We start from the raw sequence: 21597 nt of genomic DNA, 5'->3' as shown, positions 1-21597 counted from the left end.
ACCCACTTACAATTGTTCGTGTATAGGTATCCAACATTAGCTCCACTTCTTTGTGTAGAATTGTCGCTGTATATCACAATGTACAACTCGTTGTTGGAACTTAGAACAGTGCTTGGTACGTTTGTTCCACAGTACATTCCAATAAGTGACATAGATTTATTTGCACTTGAGTCTAGAAGAATATACAAAATATTGATACTCATTTTTAACATAACAAAGCACGAAATAGTGGGAATTTATTGAAACTTCACACGCTTGCTTACTGTGATGATCTTACATGCCATGCATATGTTTAAGTATTTTGACAAGGTTGTGCCACTGTTTCGACTTGGAAATTTCTTGTTTAATTTTTGCATGAATAACCATTTATGGAAATCGAGTGAAACCTATCGCAGTTGTCAACTGTAATGATCTGATATGAAATGGTAAGGTTGCATAACTCGTTTGTACGCAAAGTTACGTTGTTGTTTTTTTTTACTTACAGTATTAATTTGTTTCGATTATTTTCACGACAAGGCTTTTGAAAGACGAGCATTTCTCCCATGTTTTAAATATTTCAATGATACAGACCATAACCTACTAAGTACATACTATTTTGAAAATTTGTAACAGTGATTGTATTGCAAAGAGAGATAATTGTTGCGTAGTTTATTGCAGTGCCTGAAGTAATTTGCACAACTTCTTTTCAAACGCAACACATACTATTAAATAATACTAGTAAACACTAACACAGATATACACTTGATAACATATTTTAAAAAGTTTCAACGAAATGGACATGAATCACCATATGATTGTATTCATTTTACGGTTTCAATCTGTTTATAAAAAGGACACAAAAATACATACAAATGTTAGATGCTATAAAAGATTGGAAAACGAATGAAACAAAACATTGTCGTCATGCAATGTCTACATGTAAGAACAAATATTCTAATGTTACCTTTTGTGACTGCTTAAGAAGGATTAAGGTCATAAAATGAGTAAAAAAAGTATCATTTTATGTATCGATTTTCTTGCAATCTTGATTTTTTTTCTAAGAGTTTGACAAAATTCAAAAATCTAGCTTAAGTGATTTTAAGACATTGATCTAAATGTAAGTGTTGCGTTTACTTATAAGACCTGTTAATTTCCGTGCGATTTTTCGTACTTCGGCATTATTCGATTTCCGTTCATTTTGGAAAATACGTAATCGAACGAAATTTGCGACCACCGCCTGAATTTAGCCTAACTGATAAGCTGCAACATTTGGAGTATACTTACAATCGTAGACAGAAAAGTAGTCGCGTGTGCAATTGGTGTCAGCTTCGAACTGGAAGGCCACGAATGTCAAAGTAATTGCCGTGTCCATTGGTGACGTAATCAGTATATGACAGTTCATATTGCTGTAAAATCAACATTTTACATAAAGGTTTTCAGTCATATTAACACAGTTAAGGTAACATGGTGGGTTAGCAGATTTAAAATTATGGGGGAATACATCCTGTTCCTCTCCGGACATTACGCAATAAGGAAAGTGCGGAAACGTTGGTGGACCTTCCACTAGCCAAATATTTACCTCTGAAAAACGATTTAAATTTCAATTGAGGGGAGATAACCAAACAAATGACATCAACCTTGACTAAAACGTTAACCACAGTTGATTTACCTGTCATATTTATTTGGATAATTTTTAGTGGTAAAATAAGAAGTGGTAGCAGTTGCCGTAAGCGAAGCATTGCAGCTTGGACTATCAGTCGTTGGGGTAACAGAAATGGTTGTTGTCGTCGTCGTCGTTGTTGTATCAGGAGCGGTTGTTGTTGTTGGTGTGGTCGTTGAAGGAGGGTCTGTTGTTGCTGTTGTATCAGGTGCCGGTGTCGTGGTCGTTGTGGCTGTTGTTGTTGCTGCTGCTGTTGAAATATGGAAACAATCAGTAGTTATAAGATAAGATTCCTTAAATCAGTATACGAGTCATTAAAATATTCATATATTTACCAGTTATTTGTGCACACCCATTTGAAACCAGACAGGGACAATTTGTAACAATACCTATTCGGAATTAGACAGGAATATAACTTGTGCTTTCAATCATTTGAAACAAGACAGGAATATAACGTTTGAAACTGACATGGGCATAACGGTCGTGCCCGCAACTATTTGAAATTAGGCATGGATATAACTTGTGCCCATAACTATTTAATATCAGACATGGATCTCACGTTTGAAACTGTCAGAGATTTAACTTGTGCCCATATCCATTTAAAACTGATAGGGATGTAACGTGTGCCCACTACCATTTGAAAGATTCAATACTAGTACAGAATTCATCAAAAGGAATCGACTAGGCTAGCTGACAGCCATTACAATACTGGAATTCCTTAGATCTTCAATGGCTAATAAAAATGCCTTCTAAAATTTCTAGAATTTCTTGGCTAGTTGAGGAAATACAGCACAAAGAAGGCAATAGTTTCAGGCTAGTGTCCGGTGCTTGAAAATGTAGTATATGTACACGATATGCTAAAACACAATATTTTCCTATTTGCTCAAGCTATATAATTTTCTTTTGTTGTTGAGCAAAACCACCTCTTTAACACTTATGGGTTAGGCCAAAACACAATCACAGAATTTGATGGAAAAAATTCCTCGTCGATACCCATTACATTACTTTCCGTGTGTGTACAAATTTTCTTGGTTTATTAGACTGATATTGACAAATATGATTAATGTATGCACAATAAATTCAAAGCAATTTATTTAAGATAAACATATAATTAAAACATTTTTATTCAATCACGTTGATTGCAAAATAACAGTCATACTAAGTACTGATGCACTCTTTATTCTAATTGTGATTTTATACTTACATTATTGTATCTGTTACGCTCAATTAATTTTTGTAAAATCCTTATCTTTATCATATTCCATTAAAATCAAATGAACATTAAAGATTGTTTCTAATTTTCATTGAAATATGTCGATACTTGAAAGAGATAACATTACAAAATTGGAAATATTCGTTTGAAAAAAAATGTTTCCTGTTAGCAATTATTCGTTGTCTGTTTTCGTGAAACATACTGAAATGGACGGTAAATAACAGATCACCCTCATACAATTGTCCGTGTATAGGTATCCAACATTAGCTCCACTTCTTTGTGTAGAATTGTCGCTGTATATCACAATGTACAACGCATTGTTGGAACTATGAACAGGATCTGGTACGTTTGTTCCACAGTACGTTCCAATAAGGGACGTAGATTTATCTGCAGTTGAGTCTACAATAATATAAAGTTACAAAATATTGATTCTCCTTTTATATCATAACAAAGCCAGAAATGTTATAATTCCTCCCGTAAAAGAAAATATATTCTAACTAATTTGAACGCAAAAGATGGAGGAGCGGTGGCTTGAACTCACAGCCCCTGCTTCATACCACGATGCCTTATCAAAACACCTCAGCATCCGCTCTACTCTGATCTCTTTTCTAGTCTGCAACACTACATTTTTCTCAGATATTCGAAGAATAGGCGCCGTATTTATTGCACTCACCGGTTTGTTGGCGTCTGCGTCAGCATCGAAGTCTGACTGGGATAAGTTTCGGTATCTAAGCTTGTATCTCAGTAACCAGTTGTGAGAATGGATTGAAACTTCACAAACTTGTCCACTATGATAATCTGACATGGAACGCATATGTCCCATTACTCTATTTTCTATTTTACAAAGTTATGTCCCCTTTTCGACACAACAATTTCTGTTTAGGATTGTATATTAGTACCGACCAATGGGAATTGACTGAAACTTCACACACAGTGATAATTTGGCCTGCAGTTTACAGGTTCTATAACTCTATTATTCCAATTTTACGACTTTATGAATGTATGCCCCTTTTTCGTCTTGGCAATTTCTTGGAATGTTTTGATATGTAAAAGCCTGTTTCTCGGTAACCATTTGTAGCCATTGATATAAATTTCACACAGTTTTTTGTTGTGATGATCACAAGTCATGCCCTATTACTGTATTTTAAATATTTGCATAGTTAACCCCCTTTGCGACATGGAAATTTTTTGTTAAGTTTTTGTATGCGAGCTTTTGTCTTTATAAGCATTAGTGGGAATTGATTGAATCTTCACACACTTGCTTACTGTCATGATGTAACAAGGAATGCATATGTCTATGCATTTATACAAGGTTATGCCACTGTTTCGACTTGGAAACTTCTTGTTTAATTTTTGCATGTAGAACTATTTATGGGAATCGATTGAAACTTATCATAGCTGTCAACTGTGATGATCTGATATGAAATGCTCAGGTTGTATAAATCAGTTTTGCTTTTTACGCAGTTAAGTTCTTTTCTTTTTTTTTTGACTTAAAGTATTAATTTGTTTCGATTACTTTCACGACAAGAGTTTTGAAATGTCGAGCGATTCTCCCATGTTTCAATGATACAGACCATAACCTACAATGTACATATTAGTTTGAAATTTTGTAACAGTGATTGTACTGCAAGGGGAGATAATTGTTGCGGAGTTTATTGCAGTGCCTAAATTAATTCGCTCAACTAATTTTCAAACGCAACACTTATAATATTAAATAACATTAGTAAACACTAACACAGATATACACATGATAACATATTAAAGTTCCAACGAAATAGAAATGAATCACCAAATTATTTTAATTATTTTTCGGCTTCATTAATAAATATTAATAAAAAAAGAGGCATGTAGCTGAAACGTTGGAACTACAGTAAATTTTGAAATTGACAGCGTGTTTGGTCTTTATCTACTTTATTATTTTTACGTATTCTAAAGACCATGACATCGATTGATCCACGTTTCAAGCAGAAAAAATTCTTACAAGATTGTCTCGACGCTGACGTTATGCCTAAAGGCCTTACACTGACGCTTAAAGTAAGTGTTGGTGATAATTCCTCAGAACTACAGAAGAATGTCGACTCTGTACTGAAGCAAGTAAGTGCAGATATATGCCAACGAGTACGCGAAGATCACCTCAGACAAGCGTTTGAATTGAGCCGTTCGATAGATGAACATAGGAACGAACTTAAGAAAACATTATCAACAAATAAGCTATCTGATTTAGATAGTAGTATTAAAGCAGCCACTGAAGAAAAACGGGATGATATGATAGTCAAGCACAAGAAACAAATTGACTTTCTCCAACATTTTAAAGACATCATTGTAATAGATGATGATAACAGTCGAGAATCTCGCCCAGTGATCCGAAGAATGTTTCCTCCATACCCCAGTCAATGGCAAGAAGTTAGAAATAAACACTCGAAGAAAACTACAAAAACCAGCGACACTTCGAAATATAAATCTACTACCAAACAGAACGGTAAGAAGCCTATGTCACAAAACAAACGTCCTAAAAAACGTTACACCCGACAAATCTAAAAGTAACGTTCAAAACAACTTGAAAGCCCCGGGCACTAAACATACAGTGTACATACGCGGAGGCCGTACGCAGCGGGGAAAATCAGAGCCAAACATTAACATCACTACATAAGACGTTGGACATCCTGACGAAGGCCGTGAACAACTTAGTGTCGGAAACGAAAAAAAAGAAACGGAACAGAAGATATATCCGCGTCAAAGACAGGAATACATGGAAGAAACATAAACGTAGGTTCAAAAACCTATAGAGGAGTAAGAAAACAGTACTAAATTTATCCTCTCGATCATTGACAGATGACGAATATATTTTGTTAAGTAAAGGTCTAGGATTCTGTCCAAGAACTAAATCACATGATAAAATAAAATTAGCGGAAGAAGTTTCTTAAACTTCACACGTTGCTTACATTTGAAAGAATATTTCTTTAGTGATAATGAAAGTTCTGACAGAGATACTTTTCAAGACCTACCCTTTTTCAACAAAAAACATTCCTCATTTACACCTCCCGGTGGACGCGATATTTATTTGGACTTTTATATTCAAGCTGTATCACAGGAAATATTACAGAGTGATAAGAATAAGCGTTTATTTAGTAATATTTCCAAGTCTGAATTGTCTGCTTTACAAAGTCTAGCAAGTGATAAAAACATTGTGATTAAAAAAGCTGACAAGTCTAGTACAATTGTGATAACGAACAGTGATGACTATTAAAACGAAGTAGACAGGCACTTGGAAGATAAATACTACGAAAAACTTAATTGTAATCCTGAAGAAAAAATAAAAAGTAACATTTGCAATTGTATAAATGAAATTGAGGAACATTGCCATAAAATAAGTGAAGAATTTGATTTATTCCCAAACGAGTTACGTGTTCCTCAGTTTTATATATTGCCAAAAACACATAAAACATACGATAAATCGCTGCCACTGGGATATCCTGGAAGACCAATTGTATTTGGATACAGCTCGTGCACAGAAAATATTTCGAAATATGTATACTTTTTGCTAAAACCAAAAATGCAGAAGCTACAGTCATACGTGAAGGATACTATGGACTTTATCAACAAATTGAAGAATATACGTCTCCAGCCGAATTCTTACCTAGTTAGTCTTGATGTTTCGTTTTTATATACAAATATACTCCATGACGATGGTATTTATGCATGTAAATATTTTTTATCGAAAGATAGTGATTTTTACGAAAGATAGTGATAATAATACTTTATCTGTTGACGACATCGCAAAACTGATCCAGTTGGTCCTGGAAAACAACCATTTTCAATTTGATAATACAAACTACCTACAGAAGATGGGCGCGGCATGGGTAGTTCCATGGCACCGGCGTATGCCTCTTTGTTCATGGGAAAACTTGAAGAGGACTTCATGAAGTCTGTACCAATAAAACCAGAGGTATGGTTACGGTTTTTTGATAACATTTTCATGGAATGATTCACTGGATAATTTCAAGATTTTTATTGATAAAATTAACAGGTTCCATCCTTCCATTACGTTTACGTACAGCATATCGCAAACTTCAGTTACCTTCCTGGATGTAAAAGTTTCAAAAGGTAATTCATCAGATATTGTCACAGACGTTTTCGTGAAGGACAAGAATGTTCATCAATACTTAGAATTTTCTTCGTCACATCCTAACTCATGTAAGCGTAGAATACCATTTAGCCAGGCTAAAAGATATAGACGTACTATTTCTAACGATACACAATTTGAAAATAGTTTGCCTGAATTACGGCAATATTTTGTTGACTAAAACTATCCCGCTGTTATTGTTGACAATGCTTTGAGTAAGATTTCATCAATGTCACAGACTGATGCGCTAATACAGAGTGAAAACAGTGACAGTGCTTGTATACCGTTTACTGTAAGTTACAACCCATCATTGCCTAATATAGGCGGTACTGTGCATAAGTACTGGGATCTGTTACGGTTATCGAACAATAAAAGTGTCAAACATTTGCATACTTACAAACCTATTGTTGCGTTCGAACGTCCGCTGAACATAAAGGACATGTTAGTTAAATCTAAATTTTCAGAACACAGAATTGACAGTTTCAGTTCCTTTAAATGTAATAGACGTACATGTTGCCATTGTTGTAACATTGTCGAAAAATCATTGATTTCCAGTTCGGTTACCGGTGAGAAATTTGAAATACGCTGTAATACTGACTGTACTTCAAAGAATGTGGTAAAAAATGTCAGAAACAATATGTCGGTCATACTAATCAAAATGTTTCAAAACGTATGAATAGCCATCGTTTTGATATAAGAAACTTCTTAGACCCGACTGACTCTTCTCACGTGGCGGCGCACTTTAATTCGCCTGGACATTCAATTAGTGATTTTTGATATTGTTGGTAATAAGTTTAGTCGTTTGTGTAAAGAAACGTTTTGGAAACACAAATTATAAACTATGTATCCAAAAGGACTCAATGCAAAACTGTTATATGACATGTAGTAATGTAAATACAATGTACATGTAATAATTCTATATAACATGTAGTAATGTAAATACAATGTACATGTAATCATTCATTGTTTAGAATCGTTTGTTCCTATTCTTCCTTTTTTCCATATCTTTATAGGAACATGTTATCTTTTTGATCCGATGATAATTTATAGTACGCTGAATTATTGCTGCTATGCGTATTTATTTACTTAATTATAGTTATCAATTATTTACATGTGCATGTACTTTTTCATTATAACACGTTACAAGTAATACATGTGACTTCCGTCAAGTTTTTACTGTCGTCTGTTTCCCGCTATTTTAGCGTAACGTAACGTACTATGTATGACTTTATTTCCGTTGTTTATTATTATTATTATTCCCTGAAGAAAGCATGCAGCTGAAACGTTGGAACTATAGTAAATTTTGAAATTGACAGCGTGTTTGGTCTTTATCTGCTTCATTAAAAAAGAAACAAAATTACATACAAACGGTTAGATACTATAAAAGAGTGAAAAACGAATGAAACAAAACATTGTCGTCGAGCCGTGCCTACATGAAAGAACAAATATCTAATGCTACCTTTTGCAACAGCTTAAAAAAGATTAAGGTCATAAAATGAGTAAAACAATATCATTTTATTTATCGATTTTCTCGCAATCTTGATTTGCTTTTTTCTAAGAGTTTGGCAAAATTCAAAAATCTAGCTTAAGTGATTTTAAGATATTAATTAAAAAGTAAGTGTTGCATTTACTTATAAGACCTGTTAATTTCAGTGCGATTACGTATTCTTTTTGACACTTTGACATTAATAGATCGATTATTCGATCAAACGAGGACCTAGATCTCCGTTCATTTTGGAGAATACATAATCGAATGGAAATTTGTCAACACCGCCTGATTTTAGTCTGATAAGCTGCAACATTTGGAGTATACTTACAATCGTAGACAGAAAAATAGTCGTGTGTGCAATTCGTGTCAGCTTCGAATTGGAATGCCATGAATGTCAAAGTAATTGCCGTGTCCGTTGGTGACGTAATCAGTATATGACAGTTCATATTGCTGTAAAATCAACATTTTACATAAAACTTTTCAGTCATATTAATACAATTAAGGTAACATAGTGGGTTAGCAACATAGAAATTATAGGGGAATATATCCTGTTCCTCTCCGGACAATACGCAATAAGGAACGTGCGGAAACGATTGTGGGCCTTCAACTAGCTAAATGATTACCTCTGTAAAACGATTAAAATTTCAATCGATGGGAGAGAACAAAACAAATGACATGAACCTTGACTGAAACGTTAACCACAGTTGATTTACCTGTCATAATTATTTGGATAATTTTCAGTGGTAAAATAAGAGGTGGTTGCAGTTGCCGTAAGCGAAGCATTGCAGCTCGGACTATCAGTCGTTGTGGTAACAGAATCGGTTGTTGTCGTCGTCGTTGTTGTATCAGGAGCGGTTGTTGTTGTTGTTGGTGTGGTAGTTGAAGGAGGATTTGTTGTTGTTGTTGTTGTATCAGGTGCCGGTGTCGTGGTCGTTGCGACTGTTGTTGTTGCTGCTGCTGCTGAAGTATGGCAACAATCAGTTGTTATAAGATAAGATTCCTTAAATCAGTATACGAGCCATTAAAATATTCATATATACCAGTTATTTGCGCACACCCATTTGAAACCAGACAAGGACATTGCTTGTAACCATACCTTTTCGGAATTAGACAGGACTATAACTTGTGCTTTCAATCATTTGAAACCAGACAGGAATATAACGTGGGCATGGGCATAACGGTCGTGTCTGCAACTTTTTGAAATTAGACAAGGATATAACTTGTGCCCATAACTATTTGATATCAGACATGGATCTCACGTTTGAAACCGTCAGAGATATAACTTTTGCCAATATCTGTTACGCTCAGTTAATTTTTGTAAATTTCTTATCTTCATCATATTCCATTAAAATTAAATGACCATTAAACATTGTTTCTAACTGTCATTGAAATATGTCGGTATTTGAAAGAGATAACATTACAAAATTTGAAATATTCGTTTGAAAAAAAAATGTTGAGTTTCCTGCTAGCAATTATTGGTTGTCTGCATTCGTGAAACATACTGAGATGGACGGTAAATAACAGATCACCCACTTACAATTGTCCGTGTATAGGTATCCAACATTAGCTCCACTTCTTTGTGTAGAATTGTCACTGTATATCACAATGTACAACGCATTGTTGGAACTTTGAACAGGGTCTGGTACGTTTGTTCCACAGTACGTTCCAATAAGGGACGTAGATTTATCTGCAGTTGAGTCTAGAAGAATATAAAGTTACAAAATATTGATTCTCATTTTAAATCATTATGATATCAAAGTCAGGAATGTTATAATTCCTCCCCGTATAATAAAATCTTTTCTAACTAATTTGAACGCAAGAAATGGAGGAGCGGTGGCTTGAACTCACAGCCCCTTGCTTCATAGTACGACGCCTTTACAAAACACCTCTGCGGAAAAATAGGCATATTTATTGCACTCACCAGTTCGTCAGCATCGGCGTCAGCATCGAAGTCTGAATTGGTTAATTTTTGTATCTAAGCTTGTATCTAAGTAACCAGTTGTGAGAATGGATTGAAACTTCACATACTTGTTCACTATATCTGACATGGAACGCACAGGACCCACTACTCTATTTTCTATTTTACAAAGTTATGCCCCCTTTTCGATACAGCAATTTCTGTGTAGGATTGTATCTTAGTACCCACCAATGGGAATGGACTGAAACTTCACACATTTGTTCACACTGATAATTTGACCCGCAGTTTACAAGTTCAATAACCCTATTTTTCCAATTTTACGACTGTATGGATGTATTTTCCTTTTTCATCTTGGCAATTTCTTGGAATGTTTTTGTATGTAAGCTTGTTTCTCGGTATTGATATAAACTTTATACAGTTCTTTGTTGTGATGATCATAAGTCATGTCCCATTACTGTATTTCAAATATTTGCATAGTTAACCCCCTTTGCGACTTGGAAATATTTTGTTAAGTTTTTGTATGTGAGCTTTTGTCTGTATAAGCACTAGTGGGAATTGATTGTAACTTCACAAACTTGCTTACTGTGATAATCTAACATGCAATGCATATGTCTATGCATTTTACAAGGTTATGCCACTGTTTCGAATTGGAAGGAAACTTCTGGTTTAATTTTTGCATGTAGAAATATTTATGGGAATCGATTGAAACCTACCATAGCTGTCAACTGTGATGGTCTGATATGAAGTACTAAGGTTGCATAACTCAGTTACGTTATTTTTTGACTGACAGTATTAAGGAGGCAGGTTACCTTAATATTTGTATGTGCACATGCTCAACCGGAAACTAACGTGAGGCTTTACGCCAACGTTTACGACAAACTAAATGTGTTTGTTGATCTATTTTTTCTGATAAAATATCATTTACCCGTGTCTGATCTGATTAAAGGATTAATAATGCGGAAATAATGAATAAATTACCGCACAAACGCTACAAAACATTGTTGCCTTAAAATGACGTCATCGACGTCATGACGTTACATGTCAGTTACCGCGCAAATTAATAGCTTTTATCTTGAAAGTACGTAATTCTGAGCATTTATTTTTACTTGAACTATTTTTAAACATACATTATTTGCCAAAATATTTTTATGAGTCTTGCACTCTGAATAATGATCAATATCGGCTTTTGTATAGTTAAATTGAAGTGTTATGAGGAAATGAGGAATGTAAGAAAATGGATGATGGTAACTGATCTTACTGGGAATATAGCTGGGTGAAACTTTACTTATAACAGTCATTTTCCAATGAAAATAGGGATATTTGATTTGTAATTCCTTTTCTCCGTTTCCATTGAAAATGTTGTACTTATACACTTAAACTATGCTCTAAAATTGTTCAACATTCAGAAGAAAATAGTGATTTCTTGAAGTTTATTAATGTTACCATGGAAACGAGTCCCGTAACCTATATATCTAAATGTAAAATTCAAAGGCGTTCACTCTGGTCTATTTAAGTTAGGAACACAACTTCAGCATTTTAGTTTTATTTCAACATTAGCCATGAGAATAATAATTGCAAGTACAATGGTTTTTCCATAAAAATGTCAGATGAGGAGTACTGCAGTAAATATCTTAAGCTTTGAAATTTGTTTAAATAAATGCAAATAACACGAACATATTACTTGCTTAAGAAATAAATTGTTTTGAAGCTACGTTAAACGAGAAAAGTAATTTTATTTAATCTTTTTTCAAAGAAATTACGATAAAAAGCAAGATATAAGATATTTTAAACGTCTCTGTTGCCATGGTTACTTTAAACGTTAAGATAAATAGTGTACCATGTAAAGTGTTGAGTATTCTACTAATAATATTACTCTGATATTCCATGTTGGTTATTAACAGAATGGCACTGAAGCCGTCGAAAAATCCGTTATCATGCATATTGATTAAAAATAAGAGAAAATCGTTACCATGGAAACACGAGCTCCGCGACATATACATTTTAAATTTATTCTAGAAAGCTAACGCGCATACTGATAAAATTAGCAACTACGAAAATTTCTAAGGATATCAGTGAAAACGAAATACACTGAAAAGTCTTAAATATTCGTATTTTCCTTCTTCTTTAAATATAAAATACATGTGGAGGGTCATGTACTTCAAACCTGGATAAAACTTGTACTCAAAGGGACAGGGATAAACGAACTTGAGATTGTAGCAGCTAAAACATTAACTTAAACGAAATACAATAAATTGCTACGGTTTAACTAATTTGAATTTACCCTGATAACAAAGTAATCTACCCCTTTAATTTGTTTCGATTACTTTCACGACAAGGCTTTTGAAAAGTCGAACGTTTCTCCCATGTTTTGAATATTTCAATGATACAGACCATAACCTACAATATTCATATTATTTTTGAAAATTTGTAACAGTGATTGTAATGCAAGGGGAGATAAATGTTGAGAAGTTTATTGCAGTGCCTATATTAATTCGCTCGACTCATGTTCAGACGCAACACTTATAATATTTAACAATATGTAAACGCTAACATAGATACACACTTGATAACATATTAAAGTTTCAACGAAATAGAAATGAATCACCAAATTATTTTATTTATTTTACGGCTTCAGTCTATTTATAAACAAGAAATATCGGTAACACCGATGGGTGCTCCCCGAAATTTGCATATTAAAAGAACAAAATTGAAATTTACTGACTGGGCACATATAGCTTAAAGGGTAATATGGCACTGAAAAATTGCAGTGGATAATGAAGAAAACATGAAAACATTTGAGAGTGAAGCGTCCTTTGAATTTTTGCTGAATTCCAGGCAGTGTTTGCTCAGAAATATTCCCGACTATGATGGCGCTATAGTTTACTAATGTTGAACAATCAAAGGGCAATAAATCAGTGAAAATCATCCAACCGAAACATGAAGATAATATGCGCATCTCCTCTTGTTAGTAAAGCTTCCTATCAAGTATCCGTGGGTTACTGAGAAATATTCCGGACAAGAATTGTACTATAATATACTACTGCTGAATAATACTGCGACATTTGGAGTATACTTACAATCGTAGACAGAAATATAGTCGTGTGTGCAATTGGTGTCAGCTTCGAACTGGAAGGCCACGAATGTCAAAGTAATTGCCGTGTCCGTTGGTGACGTAATCAGTATATGACAGTTCATATTGCTGTAAAATCAACATTTTACATAAAGGTTTTCAGTCATATTAACACAATTAAGGTAACATGGTGGAGTAGTAACTTAGCTTAAAACTATATCGGAATGTACACTGTTCCTCCCCGGACAATACGCAAAAAGGAACGTGCGGAAACGTTGGAGGACCTTCCACTAGCTATATAATTACCTATGTAAAACGATTTAGATTTAGATTTCAATCGAGGGGAGATAACCAAACAAATCACATGAACTTTGACTAAAACGTTAACCACAGTTGATTTACCTGTCATAATTATTTGGATAATTTTCAGTGGTAAAATAGGAAGTGGTTACAGTTGCCGTAAGCGAAGCATTGCAGCCCGGACTATCAGCCGTTGTGGTAACAGAATCGGTTTTTGTCGTCGTCGTCGTTGTTATATCAGGAGCGGTTGTTGTTGTTGTTGTTAATGTGTTCGTTGAAGGAGAATCAGTTGTTGTTGTTGTATCAGGTACCGGTGTCGTGGTCGTTGTGGCTGTTGTTGTTGCTGTTGCTGAAGCATGGAAACAATCAATTGTTATATGATAAAATTACTTAAATCAGTATACGAGTCATTAAAATAGTCATATATTACCAGTTATTTACCCACACCCATTTGAAACCAGACAGGGACATTACTTGTAACCGTACCTATTCGGAATTAGACAGGAATATAACTTGTGCTTTCAATCATTTGAAACCAAGCAGGAATATAGCGTTTGAAATTGGCATGGGCATAACGGTCGTGCCCGCAACTATTTGAAATTAGACATGGACATAACTTGTGCCCATAACTATTTGATATCAGACATGGATCTCACGTGTGAAACTGTCAGAGAGATAATTTGTGCCCACATCCATTTAAAACTGACAGGGATGTAGCGTGTGCCCACTAGCATTTGAAAGATTCTCTGCTAGTACAGAATTCATCAAAAGGAATCGACTAGGCTAGCTAACAGTCATTACAATACTGAATTCCTTAGATCTTTAATATCTAATAAAAATTCCTTCTAAAAAGGAATGGCTTGGCTAGTTGAGGAAATACAGTACAAAGAAGGCAATTGTTTCAGTCAAATGTCCGGTGCTTGAAAAGGTAGTATATGTACACGATGTCATAAAACACAATCTTTACCTATTTGCTAAATCTATATAAGTGTCCGGTACTTGCAAATGCAGTATATGTACACGATGTCCTAAAACACAATCTTTACCTTTTTACTAAGGCTATATTAATTTTCTTTTGTTGTTTAGCAAAACCACTTCTTTACACACTAATGGGTTAGGCCAGAACACAAACACAGACATTGACGGCAAAATTTCCTCGGCGATACCCATTACAGTACTATCCGGTTGTGTACAAATTTACAAGATAAACATAATTACAATATTTTTATTCAATCATGTTGATTGCAAAAGGACAGTCGTACTAAGTATTGATGCATTTATTATTCTAATTGTGATTTTATACTTACCTTATTGTTATTGTTTCCTGTTAGCAATTATTGGTTTTCTGCATTCGTGAAACATACTGAAATGGACGGTAAATAACAGATCACCCACTTACAATTGTCCGTGTATAGGTATCCAACATTAGCTCCACTTCTTTGTGTAGAATTGTCGCTGTATATCACAATGTACAACGCGTTGTTGGAACTTTGAACAGGGTCTGGTACGTTTGTTCCACAGTACGTTCCAATAAGGGACGTATATTTATCTGCAGTTGAGTCTAGAAGAATATAAAGTTACAAAATATTGATTCTCCTTTTATATCATATTAACAAAGCCAGAAATGTTATAATTCCTCCCGTACAATAAAATCTTTTTCTTACAATTTGAACGCAATATACAGAGACGGTGGCTTGAACTCACAGCCCCTTGCATTATGATACGATGCCTTACCAAAACACCTCTGCATCCGTTCTACTCTGTCTGCAACACTATACTTATCTCAGATATTCAAAGAATAAGCATTCTGTTTGCCCTCACCTGTTCGTCGGCATCTGCGTCAGCATCGAAGTCTGACTTGGTTAAGTTTTTGTATCTAAGCTTGTATCTCAGTAATCAGTTGTGGGAATGGATTGTTCACTATGATAATCTGACATGGTACGCGTATGTCCCATTACTCTATTTTCTATTTTACAAAGTTATGCCCCCTTTTCGACACAACAATTTCTGTTTAGGATAGTATATTAGTACCCATCAATGGGAATGGACTGAAACTTCACACACAGTGATAATCTGACCCGCAGTTTACAGGTTCCATAACTCTATTATTCCAATTATACGACTTTATGAATGTCTTCGCCTTTTTCATCTTGGCAATTTCTTGGAATGTTTTTGTATATAAGCCTGTTTCTCGGTAACCATTTGTAGCCATTGATATAAACTTCACACAGTTCTTTGTTGTGATGATCACAAGTCATGTCCCATTACTGTATTTTAAATATTTGCATAGTTAACCCCCTTTGCGACTTGGAAATTTTTTGTGTCTTTTTTGTGGGGATTGGAGCTTTTATCTTTATAAGCACTAGTGGGAATTGATTGAAACTTCACACACTTGCTTACTGTGATGATCTAACATGCAATGCATATGTCTATGCATTTTTACAAGGATATGCCAATTTTTCGTCTTGGAAACTTCTTGTTTAATTGTCGCATGTAGAACCATTTATGAGAATCGATTGAAACCCATCATAGCTGTCAGCTGTGATGGTCTGATACGAAAAGCTAAGTCTGCATAACTCAGTTTCGTTTATACACAAAGTTATGTTGTTGTTTTTTACTTATAGTATTAATTTGTTCCGATTACTTTCACGACAAGGCTTTTGAAAAGTCGAGCGTTTCTCCCATGTTTTGAATATTTCAATGATACAGACCAAAACCTAAAATGTACATATTATTTTGAAAAGTTGCAACAGTGATTGTACTACAAGGGGAGATAATTCTTGTGAAGTTTATTGCAGAACCTAAATTAATTCGCTCAACTCATTTTCAAACGCAACACTTATAATATTAAATATATACACTTGATAACATATTAAAGTTTCAACGAAATAGAAATGAATCACCATATGATTTATTTTACGGCTTCAATCTATTTATAAAAAAGAAACAAAAATACATACAAATGGTTAGATACAATAAAACAGTGGAAAACAAATGAAACAGAACATTGTCGTCGAGCTTGTCGTCGAGCCATATCTACATGTAAGAACAAATATTCTAATGCTACATTTTGCGACCGCTTAAAATAGGTTAAGGTCATAAAATGAGTAAAAATATATCATTTTATGTATCTATTTCCTTGAAATCTTGATTGGTTTCTCTAAGAGTTTGGCAAAATTCAAAAATCTAGCTGAAGTGATTTTAAGATATTGATCAAAAACGAAGTTTTGCATTTACTTATAAGACCTGTTAATTTCCGTGCGATTACATATTCTTTTTGGCACTTTGACATTAATAGGTCGATTATTCGATCAAACGAGAACCTGGATCTCCGTTCATTTTGGAGAATACATAATCGAACGGAAATTTGCCAACACCGCCTGATTTTAGTCTATTTGATAAGCTGCAACATTTGGAGTATACTTACAATCGTAGACAGAAAAGAAGTCGTGCGTGCAATTGGTGTCAGCTTCGAACTGGAAAGCTACGAATGTCAAAGTAATTGCCGTGTTCGTTGGTGACGTAATCAGTATATGACAGTTCATATTGCTGAAAAATCAACATTTTACATAAAGGTTTTCGTTCATATTAACGCTATTAAGGTAACATGGTGGGTTAGCAACTTAAAAATTATGGGGTAATATATCTTGTGCCTCTCCGGACATTACGCAATAAGGAACGTGCGGAAACGTTGGTGGACCTTCCACTAGCTACATGATTACCTCTGTGAAACGATTAAAATTTCAATTGATGGGAGATGACCAAACAAATGACATGAACTTTGACTGAAACGTTAACCACAGTTGATTTACCTGTCATAATTATTTGGATAATTTTCAGTGGTAAAATAGGAAGTGGTTACAGTTGCCGTAAGCGAAGCATTGCAGCACGGACTGTCAGTCGTTGTGGTAGCAGAAACGGTTGTTGTCGTTGTCGTCGTCGTCGTTGTATCAGGAGCGGTTGTTGTTGTTGTTGTCGTCGTGGTCGTTGGCGGAGGATCTATTGTTGTTGTTGTATCAGGTACCGGTGTCGTGGTCGTTTTGGCTGTTGTTGTTGTTGCTGTTGTTGTTGTTGTTGTTATTGCAGCAGTTGTTGTTGTTGTTGCTTAATTATATCAAAGCAATAACTCATCACCGCAAAAATACACAAACATGTATCATAAAAGAACAACGTAATTTATTTAAGGTAAACATAGTTAAATATTTTTATTCAATATAATAAGTCTAAACCTTTTTGTATGTTTTCTTTCAAATGTGTCACAAGGAATAAAACAGGGAGCGATTGTATATTTTACAATAAAATTGAAAAGATATAAGACGATTTAATATTGTCTTGTCAAGCAGTATAAAATGATAGTTATAATAATATTATTATACCTACCCAAGAAATCTAAGGAGAAGAACATTTCTCATGGCTTACACTGACAAATATTTTTAAGTTGTGCTGAGGCCCTGCTAGAAAGTTTAGTAGACTAGTGCATAAAACTTAAACAAAAGAATGCGTAAATTTCTTTCAAGACGTTTTATGATGTCTTGGCTTTTTAGCTAAAGTTGTTTTTTGTTCTCAGTGATGACAACTTGGACTTAAACTATACTCTATTCAATTTATTTAGCTGTTGAGACTTTTGATATAGACTATAAATGAGGAAATCTCAAAATCAATGAAAAACTCTTAATGCAAGAATTGTCCATTTTGCTTCAGATATCTTTAGAAGATCATTTTGTAAATATCAAATATTTCTAATTTTACATGGAGAGAAGGAAAAGCATAACATATTCAGTAAATTTGTGCACTAAGCTATTACTTCACACCGAAAAAACGCATGTAAAGACAAATTTGAAATTTGTAGGTACCACCTCTACAATTACTTAATATGATAAATGACCACAGAGTAGCCACAAATTGGCCGCATGACTGCATGGCCGCAAGATAGGAATGTCCTTATTAAATGCCTGGTTGAAAGTGAACCCTCCATTGGACCGAAACAGGTAGCGTTGACCAATCGATGGAGTCCTAATATTTTCCTCATTGTTTGTATTTTGTTTCCCGGTTTCTCCTATTACACTAAACCATACTCACCGAAAACAATATAATGGCTTGAAACTGTAGCCAAGCTAAAAAATCTTTTAGCAAACGGAAAAATATCGGAAATTCTGAAAAATACTCTCTTGAACATATTTGATTAAGCAAGGTTTGATAACTCTGATTGGGTCTTTTTGCAGTAGCTTGACCTACAGTATTGTTTCTGCTCGAGTTAATTTTGCCAGGTCTTGAACACGAGAGCCGAATGTATTATTGCAGATCAAAGAACTGTCTTATAATAATCAGACAATCAAAGCCTTCGCACTGATTAGTGTCCGATTTCCCGAAGTTCATAGTTCAAATGCTCTGAAACTGAACAATGTTGGCGATAGTAATAGTGGTATGTCAAAACATCTGAACAATGAACCGTGATAAATCAGACGATAAACCACAAGAAGGCATTGCTGATTTTCATTCGAGTGTTTTCCCGAACTGAATTTATTAAATTTGTTGACTATAGTTGATAAAATGCTCGGTATTCTATTCAACTCCTTTAAAGACCCTCATGATGACATTCTCTATGTAACAAACGGGGCTTAAAAACATGGTTTTGTGAAATTGTAGTTGTATTTCAGACAGGACATTTAAAGGTATACATTAACTGTCATAAACCAACCAACGCCATATACTACTATTTAAACTATTTACCGGAATTTGTCCGGTAGACCAGCAAGAAACCGTAATAGTCCAACGCCTCTGTTGTAACTGTCCATGCAATATGGCCGGAAAAACCGGTAGTTTCTACATCGGCGAACTCGTAAATATATGCATCAGAACACACTATGTCTAGCTGGGCGTCGTCCGTGGAATTACCTGCAATGCATGGGTATTAGCATACAAGAGGGCCATGATGGCCCTACATTGCTCACCTGAGTTACACTGCTTGCTTGAACAGATTTTAAAGATTTTAATGCGGTGAAATTGTGAAAAAGTGCCAGTGTTTTCTAAAAATAATATTTTAAATGTTTCTACTATATATATATTAGTGGGTAATCTTTGCGTGTGTGCGTGTATTGTGGGGGTTGGGGGAGGTAGGGTAAGAGGTTTGGAGAATGATGATATAATGCTAAGAGACAAAAAAAAACAAGAAGATTTTTGAAATTTCCACAACATACATATTGGGGAAAGTGACCACACCCTTGGCGGCCATATTTTTGACAACAAATAATCTGTAATAATTACAGGGAAAAGTGACCATGTGGTGGCCATGTTTTCGACGAATCGGAACAATCTTAAGAATCTTTATAAAGGGTCACCAAAGGAACATTTGCGTAAAATTATTTGAAAATTGGGACTGCTGTTTCTGGCAAAAAGATCTTAAAAGTTTTCATTATAGACATAAAGGGAACAGTGACAACGCCCCCTGGTGTTCATATTTTTGACTAATAGAAATAATTCGAATAATCTTGGTGGAGAGTCAAACAAGGACAATTTATGTGAAATTATTAAAAATCAGGCCAGTAGTTTCATATGAGAAGATTTTTACATGTAGGGAAAAGTGACTACGCCCCACTGGCGGTCATGTTTTTGACGAATCAGAATAATTGAACAAGCTTGGCAGAGGGTTTCACAATGACCATTTTTGTGAAATTATTTCAAAATCGGACAAGCGGTTTAGGAGGAGAATGTGTCATTTGACGATTTTTCTATATTAAGCTCTGGTGGCCCCTGTGTGCAACCAAGCGGAACTGTTTGAACAATTTTGGAAGAAGACGACCAAAGGAACATCCAGACCAAGTGAGTGATCACTGTAGATTACCTAGAGAACTTTTTGCTCAGGTGAGCTAAAAGCGCTAAAAGAAATATCATGCTGATAAGCGTTTATGTCCTTTTAGATTTATTATATATGGTTGTTTTTACGTCTATGTATTGCCGTTGAACATTCACGCATATATATAAAATGGTGTACTAAAACCACATGCTTTCCTTGTAAATATATGTTTAGTCTCCTACTTAAACACTACTTGAAAACGACAGTAACAGCACTTTTGTCCTATAACCCTTTCTAAACACTGCTCTTGTTAAGCTTTCAATGATACATATGTCAATACGCCACTTTACAAACTAAGAATAACACTCGCTTTGATAGTTATATAAAGAAAAATGACTTACCATCATGGAACCTCAAGTGGCTTTGGCCACAACCTCCCATATCCAGAAATTTTATTTGAAACAATATACCAGTTGGTGATGAAAATGTCCATGAACAAGAATCGAATCTTAAAAGAAAACGATATATTGATACGGTCACATTAAAAAAAAATATACCTTTCCAATAAAAAACAGGGTCGTTACTAATAAATCTGAAATTGACTAGATATAGATGAACGTTATTTCTTTGTTTCAGCGCAAGTACTGCATCGAGTGTGCACGTGGTGTTATTTCTATCTTACTCTGAAATTAACTTATATCCCTTCAAGACAACTGAACATCTGACTACATATCGTATTATATTATATATATCTTATTGTAAGTTGTGAACATTGGTATATCCTATATGATAATGCAAATGATTTCCACCGATCTGTTTCATTTAAAAAACGCGTATGTTTTGCTTACTCGTTATATGCACTTGGTAAATTTGGTGACATCAAAACTTGCTCCGAACCCGTGACATCTAGGGCTGTATCACATGCTGGCTGATTAACTGTTGAAATACATTGAATTAATTATTAGTAAATGAAAACAGTCAACATGCAGTAGATTTATCTAATACTCTATGTGCAAAAACTTTGCTAATTTTAAAAAGTGGAATTTCTGCGT

At 34.6% G+C, this 21597-nt stretch overlaps 1 protein-coding gene across 1 annotated transcript; it reads right to left on the bottom strand.

The window, feature by feature from the left end:
- Positions 1 to 10: 10 nt before the first annotated feature.
- LOC123558314 (cubilin-like) lies at positions 11 to 20725 on the bottom strand (the record flags this gene model as incomplete). Its single annotated transcript, XM_053532226.1, has 14 exons — positions 20695 to 20725; positions 19483 to 19647; positions 17565 to 17856; positions 17180 to 17301; positions 15152 to 15313; positions 13855 to 14101; positions 13460 to 13581; positions 10002 to 10163; positions 9178 to 9424; positions 8793 to 8914; positions 3090 to 3251; positions 1649 to 1889; positions 1264 to 1385; positions 11 to 172 (listed from the first exon to the last, which is right to left on the bottom strand). Coding segments are annotated over exons 1-14 (2359 nt in total), but the record flags the coding sequence as incomplete, so codon positions are not given.
- Positions 20726 to 21597: the final 872 nt, after the last annotated feature.

Source organism: Mercenaria mercenaria, unplaced genomic scaffold (assembly GCF_021730395.1).
Source record: "Mercenaria mercenaria strain notata unplaced genomic scaffold, MADL_Memer_1 contig_1037, whole genome shotgun sequence".
In the NCBI taxonomy this organism is placed as follows: Eukaryota; Metazoa; Mollusca; class Bivalvia; order Venerida; family Veneridae; genus Mercenaria; species Mercenaria mercenaria.
This window is presented reverse-complemented; position numbering and strand designations above follow the sequence as displayed.